This window comes from Salvia splendens, chromosome 1 (assembly GCF_004379255.2).
Source record: "Salvia splendens isolate huo1 chromosome 1, SspV2, whole genome shotgun sequence".
Classification (NCBI taxonomy): Eukaryota; Viridiplantae; Streptophyta; class Magnoliopsida; order Lamiales; family Lamiaceae; genus Salvia; species Salvia splendens.
The window spans coordinates 34,479,340-34,488,663 of record NC_056032.1 but is presented as its reverse complement, the minus strand read 5'-3'; the positions used below and the strand labels follow the sequence as shown (position 1 = coordinate 34,488,663).

Genomic DNA, 9,324 nt, shown 5'->3' with positions numbered 1-9,324 from the left:
TTCCATTACATTTTAACTCTATAATTTCCTATCTCTTCTTTACTTTTCCTCTCTTGCTCTCTCTCATCTCTACTATTGTCTACTAGTATTAATCTTTCTCCCTGTTCCCTTAATTTTATATCTTATTTATTTTTGTTAGCATATATAATAAAATGAGATGTCATAATATATGTTTGGACATTTTGGATTTTTGATTCTCGAATATTTGTTGTGCCTAAATGAATTTATATGGGATAATTGACAGTCACTTTAATGTATTGGAATCACATAGGCAATTCTTAACTGTAAAATATTTACTAGTAGAACCATTTGTATACCTAATTTATTAAAAAACACTCAATTCTTATCTGTAGAATTTTCAGCCACACCATTTGTATGACTATTGAATACTGAGAACCCAAAAAAGAGTACTCCCTCCGTCCCGAATAATCGGTCTTATTTTGACCGGGTATGAGTTTTAAAAAATGTAATGAAAAGTGAGTTGAAAAAGTTAGGGGAATGTGAGTCCTACTTTTATATATTAGTTTTATAATAAAATGTGAGTAAGAATGAGTTAGTGGAATATGAGGTCCACTGCAAAAAATGGTAAAAAGTGAAATGAGACAAATTATGTGGGACAGACCGAAATGGAAAAATGAGACAAATTATCCGGGATGGAGTGAGTACTAATTACCAACTACTTTACCAGGTAGGAACAAAGTGGAGTATTTAGTTAAGTCCTATTTATTGAGTCAGTTAAACTCACTTTAATTCCTACTTAGAAATAGCATAGTTATATATTACAAAACCTTGACTAACTAGCACCCTAATTGCCTTATAATAATATTTAAGTACCTATAAGATTTACTACTAGTATGTCTTAAATTAACATTTATAAACAGAGAAGGCTTTCAACTCCATTGCAGGAACCTTACGTACACAAATTCGATTGCAAAATGGAAGTTCTCCGTTTTGTCCCTGCGCAGTCGCCTCTCCGCCGCGCCACATTTTCCGGCAGCGAGCCTTTCTCAGCCACAGTTGCGGTTGCGGTGGCGCCATCGCCGATTTTGTCCAACGTCAAAGAGCTTGGTTCGGCTGCACCGCTGTCTCCTCCGCTGCCGGAGGAGGTGGTTCCACCGAGCTCGCTGCAGTGCGAGAGCGGATATCTGCTGCCAAATAGGTACAGTGGCAACTCTGCTGGTGGAGATGGCACGCTGAATGCAATGGAATATCTGACGAGTATTCTGTCGTCGAAGGTGTATGACGTGGCCTATGAGTCGCCATTGCAGCTGGCTTCCAAGCTGTCTGATAGGTTGGGTGCCAACGTATGGCTCAAACGAGAGGATTTTCAGCCTGTACGTATTTGCGACACATTGCTTTTGTTCTCAATTTTAAATTTTTAACATCATTTTCCAATAATATACTCCACTCCTCTCTTTCTTTTGCGCTTGTATTTTGTGAAAACATATAGATTTTTACTCCCTTCGTACACATCAATAATATGCTCAGTTTGACTTGGTACGAGTTTTAAGAAATGTAATCGAAAGTGATTGGAAAAAAATAGTGGAAAGCGGATCCTACTTTTATATAAGAGTATTAATTTTATACTCCATCTGTCGCTTATAATTTGTCACCATTTGACTCGGCATAGATTTTTAGAAATGTGATAGAAAGTGAGTTGAAAAAGTTAGTGATATATGAGTCATCCTTTTATATTAGTTTTATAATAAAATGTGGGGAGAATGAGTTAGTGAAATGTGAGATCCACCACAAAACATGGTAAAGCGAAAGGTGACAAATTTTTGGGACGAACGAAAATAGAAATAAGTGACAAATTTTTAGGGGCGGAGGAAGTAACAATATGTGAGTGAGATAAAACTAGTGGAATGTGGGGCTCATTACCAAAAGTAGTACTCCCTCCGTCCCAACTAAGTTGAGTCGTATTCCTTTTCGGGATGTCCGAACTAAGTTGTGTCATTTCATTTTTTTGACAAAAAATAAAACATCAAATCACCCCTACTTTATTCCATCACACACTTTACTTTCTTTTTATCTTTCATAATTTATTACCCTCTCCTATTTTTCAACACAATTTCTTAATCTTTGTGTCCAAATTTTGATTCAACTTAGTTGGGACATGAGGGAGAAAAAAAAATGAAATATTTATTAGTGGGTAGACGAAAATGATAAAATGAGATTTATCGGTGGACAGTACAAATGTCACTAGAGATTTGACATTTGAGTAAAAAACATGTTTTGTAGGTATTTTCGTTCAAGATTCGTGGGGCTTACAATATGATGGCGAAGCTATCAAAGGAACAACTTGAAAGAGGAGTGATATGTTCGTCAGCCGGAAATCATGCACAGGGCGTAGTATTAGCTGCCCAAAAATTGGGATGCAATGCTGTGATTGTAATGCCTGTTACTACTCCAGAAATAAAGGTGGTGTGCTAATTCATAGTACTATTGTTTAGTTAAGACTGCTTCTAAATCTCTTTCACGTGATAATGGCAGTGGAGATCGGTTGAAAGACTAGGGGCGACTGTAGTGATTGTGGGCGATTCATATGATGAAGCACAAGCTTTCGCAAAAAAGCAGGCCGAAGAGGAGGGCCGCACATTTGTTCCTCCCTTTGATCACCCTGGTGGTGGTGGGCTTATAGCTGGCAATGGCATTGCTGCCTATGTTAAAAGGGTCTCTCCCGAAGTCAAAATTATTGGAGTTGAACCTTTTGATGCCAATGCAATGGCGTTATCGTTGCACCATGGCCCGAGAGTAGTGTTGGATCATGTGGGAGGCTTTGCTGATGGTGTAGAAGGAAAAACAATTACTTCTAATATTTTTCCATCTACTAATTATATTAACTAGGAAATAAAAAATATAACTTGATTAGTCTCCAAGTCTTATCTTCCAATACTGCATCATACTAAAAGATTCGTCCTCGAGTCTGTCCTCAAGTCTGCTTTATTGAAATAGCACCTTAGCCCATTCAAAATTTCCCCAACTACATTATTTGTGCTTTCGGCAGCAACTCCATCAACCAAAGCACACATGCAGACATTCATCTCTTTGTCTCTAGAGCACTTTAGTTTAAGGATCTGCCCACCAACGTGAAAATTTAACTTCCTGAGCATTGCTGTTTTGTGCTCATAAAAAATGGGAGATGACCATTGAGAAAACCCTTTGGTTTTATTTGGTTGTTTTGAAGAGTGGCGAAGAATGATCCTAGAGACGTAGTCTTCGCAGCCATAGTCTTCGCAGCAAAAGAGAAACTCGGGTATGTGCTCGGCTGTCAGAATGGGTGAAGAAACTGGCCGAAGGCACACCGTGAGAAGATCACTAGCGCCGCCAACATTCCCAAACACGAACACTATCTTTGAAGTCAAAGCCATCCTCTTCGGCAGCGCTGTCAAATTTCACGGAAGGAGGCGGGGATTTGCTCACCAATCCAGGGAGCTCATCGAATATATCCTCGTCGTATACGGGTTTATCATATACCGGTATCAAAAATATATTGTTGTTACTATTCTTCGGTGGTTTAGGGAGCTCATAGAATATATCCTCGTCGTATACAGGCGTATCATACACCGACATCGAAGATATATTGCTATTACTATTCTTTGATGGTTCGAGGAGCTCATAGAATATATCCTCATCGTATACAGGCGTATCATACACCAACATCGAAGATATATTGCTATTACTATTCTTCAATGATTCATCCGCATCAAATGATGTGAAGACGTCGCTGAATGATGGATCGTCCATCGAACGACGCTCCGGCGTATTAGACCTCATCGCGTTGGATTTCCCCCGACGCTCATCCAGTCGCGCCAATCGTCGTTGTAGGTGTCGAACCTGTCGTCGCAGATCACCGTTCTCGATGTCACGCTGAAGGTCTCGAACCTGTTGTCTCAGATCATTGTTCTCGATGTCGCGCAGATCACGTTGTCGTTCAGCCTCTTCGTTTGGGAGATCTCCACGTCCCCCACCACAACCGCCACCACGAGCATCATCACGTCTGCCGCCATATCTACGTTCAGCCATTGATAATCAACCTGGATCGTGATACCAAATGACGCAGAAACAAAGAGAGAATGACTAAACTAGTAAAAAATACGCAAATAATTGAGAACTTCAAAGTATAAAACTCAATGTAAAATTAATAATCAAAAGTCTGTCTTTTAAGTTCAACAATGAACCCTTTATATAGGCAAATGGAAATTATAAACTTGTGGAAAATAAAACTAGAAGGAAAATAACTAAAAGAAAAATAAGCAAAATAGAAAAACCTAATTTGTAGAAGGAAAAGCAATTACTTCTAATATTTTTCCATCTACTAATTATATTAATTAGGAAATAAATAAAATAAAAAATATAACTTGATTAGTGTCCGAGTCTTATATTCCAATACTGCATCAATTAATTTGCTATGTAACAGGACATGTTTGAGGAGAAAAGGAGTATTTTAGAACCTGCAGGTGCCCTTTCCCTGGCTGGAGGTGAGGCTTATTGCAAGTACTATGGACTCAAGGGTGCTAATGTAGTAGCTGTGACAAGTGGTGCTAACATGAATTTTAATAGACTGAGAGTGGTAGCAGATGTCGGTAGACACCGTGAAGCTGTATTGGCAACTTACATGCCAGAGGAGCCACGAAGCTTTAAGCGCTTTTGTGATCTTGTGCGATTTTCTTGTTGTCATTCCTTTATAACCGATAAATCCCCCTTTTTATTATTTAGATATTTTTTTATTGCAGGTCGGACTTATGAATATCACTGAACTCAAATACTGATTCAATCCAGATTAAGAAAAATCTCTAGTACTATACAGGCAAGGCAGTAAACATGTTTGGTATAATTACTCTAATTATGTTTACCCTTTTCTCTTTTATACAGTGTTGGTCATCACACAAAAGCAGAACTTGGTGCAATGGTGGAAAGACTAAAATCGTCCCAACTACATACTACTAATCTCACTAAGAATGACTTGGTGAAATAGTATTGGCTTGAGTTCACTTCAATCCTCATGTTGACACTTGAGTTTTGGATTTTGATAACTTTATTCTGTTTTCCTACAACTTCACTTAAGTTTCTGTTTGGCTTAACCTTAAAAATATTGATTATATGTCTTGCTTGGTTACTTAACCTATCTGTATGTGATTCATTTTGCAGATGGGCGGCCGATCAAATGTCAAAGATGAGCTACTGTGCCGCTTTGTTTTCCCTGAGAGGCCAGGAGCCGTAGTGAAGTTCTTAGACGCTTTTACTCCACGTTGGAATATTAGTCTCTTCCTTCCATTACCGTGCACAGGTTATTATCTCAAGCTTACCCTTTTCTTGATTGAATAGATTTTGGACTTTCCATTTCAGAAAACTTACCCCATCTGTTCCATCTTTAGGGGGAAACTGGTGCCGATGTGTTGGTTGGCATCCAAGTCTCTGATGCTGAGATGGGAAAGTTTCGGGAGCGTGCAAATAGTCTTGGTTACGAGTATGAAATGGAAACTGAAAATGAAGCTTTCCAGCTTCTGATGCGGTGAACGTACAAGCGACTTATCTTGTCAGGTTTATAAGTTGTCGAAAATGAACTGTTTATAGTTCAATAATTATGAAGAGTATGAGGCGACTTGTTTATTTGTGTGTCAAAATATAACAATGCAATGAGTGATGCTCTCTATAACTAATTAACTAAATCAAATTAATAGTTTAAGCTCTTCTGTTGTAGTAATGTGTATTCGATTTCCTCACCTTCCTGCTGAGCATGTCGATATGCTTCACTTTGGAAATAGTAGAAAATAAATACAATTGTTATTTACAGATGGTACTAATTATGATCTCTATATTCCTGATCAAGTGAAAAAAAAAAAAAATCGGCTTCAGATCACATATGTATAGTTGTGAAAAAATATACTAGTAGTAGAAGAAAGAGAGATGCATACAATATGATGGAATTGGTCAAATATGTGGTTGATGGAGTTGTACATTGATTCTTCTAAGCCACACAGAATGCAGAATCATGTGAAACACATCATAGCGTTTAGGAGGGAAGTTAACCTCGAAATGGCGCCTCACTCTCACACCATTCCTCTGCATCTCCAAATATTGTTCTCGAGGTACAGCCATCAATATCTTCTTCAAGTTTGCAATCTCCTTCACCTCAACCTCAACTGCAAACTTAGTCCACTCCAAAACATCGTCGAATGGCTTGGCGTAGTGGTCCTTGAGCAGCACCGGAATGCAGCCCATGTAGATGGCCTCCACCATTCTAGGGCTGGCCACCTCCCATCCACTGGGACAGACACAGTACTTACTCCTCCTGAACATGCCGTAGTAGGACATGTTCTCGGGGAGATACTCGTGGACTTGAACCTCGGGGTCCTTGTTCCTCCACTGCTCCATCAGGACCTGCCTGATGTAGCCGTGGATCCCTCCCGCATAGAAAACTAGAACAGAGCGCTCCTCTGCTGGTGGCCCTCCAATCAGCCCGTCCGTGGTGCCTTCGGGTAGGTGTATCTCCGGCATTGACACATCCGTCCCCGGCTTGAACCCTTCTGAGGTGTTGGCATTGCAGAGGACCCTGATCGAGTTCTTGTACAGATTTTCCGCACCAATAGAAATTTTCGGCGTCTGCAGCAGCATACCATGTTACAAATATCATGTCACAACTCTATTCAATTTAAAGGTGATGAATATAGTTACCCAATCATGGCAGCCGACGATGAAGTGGTCGCGGCCGAGAGAGCGGTTCCAGAAAGGGTGGCGCGTGGAGATGAGGTTGACGTAGTCTCTGGCGATGTTCTGCAAGGGATACCAAGCGCGGTTGTGTACGACATAAGCGTAGTTGGAGATGGACTGGAAGCTGATCGGGAGGAAGAAGAGGTGGGCCCTGAGAGGGTCTGTGGTTCGGAAGCTGGAGATTTCGATTTGATGAAGAATGATGCCTTCAATACCGAGGATACCGAGGCTGTTGCCGTAGTGGTACAGCGGAGGGTCTCCCTCTTCGTATATGTAAATCTTCAACGTTTTCTCCATTTCCAAGTAGCTCCTGCAGTTGCACCACGTTAATCAAAATCATTCATCAACATAATTTGTTTTGAAGCACAAACACCTGTGGAAAGCATTGGGATTTCTGTAGAGTGGGCCGTGTGGGATGTAGTCAGCGTCGTATGATGACTCGTTGTTCGTTCGAGCTTCGTGGATGTTAGCTCGAGCTTTTGCTAAACTGGCCTCCACCATATCTAAATCGCCATATTTTCTCTTGCTCTCAACTACCTGCCGGATTTTGGGGGAGAAAATCAGAACTAGTATTTTTTTCGAAGTAAAGAAATCAAAACATAGATAAATATTTTACTGGAGGCGGGGCGGCGGAGGTGGGAGAGAGAGGTTGGGGCGGCAATAGGAAGGAAAAGGAGGAAGAAGGCTTGTGGTTGAATATAAGCACAAGCGCGGAGAGCATGATTAACGGAATCACTACAAAATAAACGAATTTGGGAGAAGAAGAAGAGGATGAAGGATCCGCCATGTTTGTTTTCTCTTCTCCTCTTTTTCCTCTAATCTCAACAACATTAAATGGAAGCAAACAGCAGTCATGTGCTCTAGGTGCAACAACCTTCTATTTCTTCGCTACACATTTTCGTGAATCTATATCTCGCCTGCGACACGACAAACGAGACTGACGTATATTTTCATTTTTAGATCCTCTATCGAAATTTAGTAGGGCCCAAATTACTTCGATCATTATGTTAAATGGACTAAGACCATCCGCAGCGGTGAGCAGCATGCTCACCGCTGGCAAGGACAGAGCTCGTCCGCTGATGCGCCCTGCCGCTGGCAGGGTGGTGCTCTTAGCTAAGAGCACGTCCGTGCCAGCGGCAAGAGCACGAGGTGGCGACGTGGCAGCTTCTGATTGGCCCGTTGATTTATCATTTTTTATTATTATTTTTTTAATAAAATCGAAAAAATCTGAAAAATTCAAAATTAATAAAAAAAATATTTTCTCACTTCCTTATAATATATATCCATTTTTTCCACACTTTTAATTTATTTTTTTTTCATTATTTTTACCCCAAAATTCATACTTTCATCTATAAATACTCTCATTTCAAATACAAAAAATGACACTATACTAAACAACTCTCTAAATCTCAATTTTTATGAGTTTAATTATGTAATTTTTAATTTTTAGGAGTTTAATTATGTAATTTTTAATTTTTAGGATTTTAATTATGTAATTTTTAATTTTTAGGATTTTAATTATGTAATTTTTAATTTTATTTGTAATTTGTAATATTTATTGTGGTTTTTAAATGAATTTTAATATTATGGAAATGTTTTTGTTTAATTGAATTTTATATTAATTGTGCTCGTCCTTGCGGAAGAGCACAGTTGTGGGTATAGTGCTCTTGCCAGAGAGCAGGCATGAATAGTACCGCCCGGGCCCACAACCGTGCCGCTGGCAAGAGCACGGTTGTGGATGCTCTAAGATTTAAGTATATAAACAGTCTCCATCTTCTATCATATTTGACATGATTTACTGCCTTAGAGCACCCACAACTGTACTCTTGCCAACAAGTACGGTTGTGGGCCCGACGCCACTATTCTTGCCTGCTCTTAGGCAAAAGCACAATTGTGGCCACTATTCTTGCATGCTCTTAGGCAAAAGCACAACACCCACAGTTGTGCTCTTCCGTAAGGACAAACACAATTCATTTTAAATAAAAACATTTCCATAACATTAAAATTCATTAAAAAAACCGAAATAATATTACAAATTACAAATAAAATAAAAAAGACATAATTACATAATTAAAATCCTAAAAAATAAAAATTACATAATTAAAATCCTAAAAATTAAAAATTATATAATTAAAATACTAAAAATTAAAAATTACATAATTAAATTCGTAAAATTAAAAAAACCCACTACGCGTTGCCGAATTTCGCCCACATGTGTTTGATTAGGTCTTCTTGTAGCTCAACGTGGGTTCGAGTATCACGCATTGTGTGCCTTGTTTCGATCCTCTCACCCACCGTCGTATGCACACCTCGGCGTGGGGGAGACCTCGCGCTTGAGCTTCCGGCTTCATCCTCGTCTTAGAAGCTAGCCGCCCTCGGTCCTTCGTCGGCTATAATCATGTTGTGTAAGATAATACACGTGTACATGATGTCAACGATATTGTTCAAGTACCACAGCCGAGCCGGGGCCTTCACAATGTTGAATCGGGCTTGAAGGACCCCAAAGGCTCTTTCGACGTCTTTCCGCGCGGACTTTTGACGCTGCGCAAAAAGAACCCTTCTCGGGTCTTGCGGGTTGCTGAGGCCATCCACAATAGGAATAGCCCAGCA

At 39.7% G+C, this 9,324-nt stretch overlaps 1 protein-coding gene and 1 pseudogene across 1 annotated transcript; one reads left to right on the top strand and one right to left on the bottom strand.

The window, feature by feature from the left end:
- Positions 1–910: 910 nt before the first annotated feature.
- On the top strand, positions 911–5,519 carry LOC121804506 (annotated as a pseudogene).
- Positions 5,520–5,854: 335 nt separating this feature from the next.
- Positions 5,855–7,608, bottom strand: LOC121802783 (probable glycosyltransferase At5g03795). The gene is made up of 4 exons (XM_042202486.1): positions 7,331–7,608; positions 7,088–7,251; positions 6,679–7,024; positions 5,855–6,606 (listed from the first exon to the last, which is right to left on the bottom strand). Exons 1-4 carry the CDS (start codon positions 7,499–7,501, stop codon positions 5,935–5,937), a joined length of 1,353 nt encoding a protein of 450 aa, XP_042058420.1. The 5' UTR covers positions 7,502–7,608; the 3' UTR covers positions 5,855–5,934.
- Positions 7,609–9,324: the final 1,716 nt, after the last annotated feature.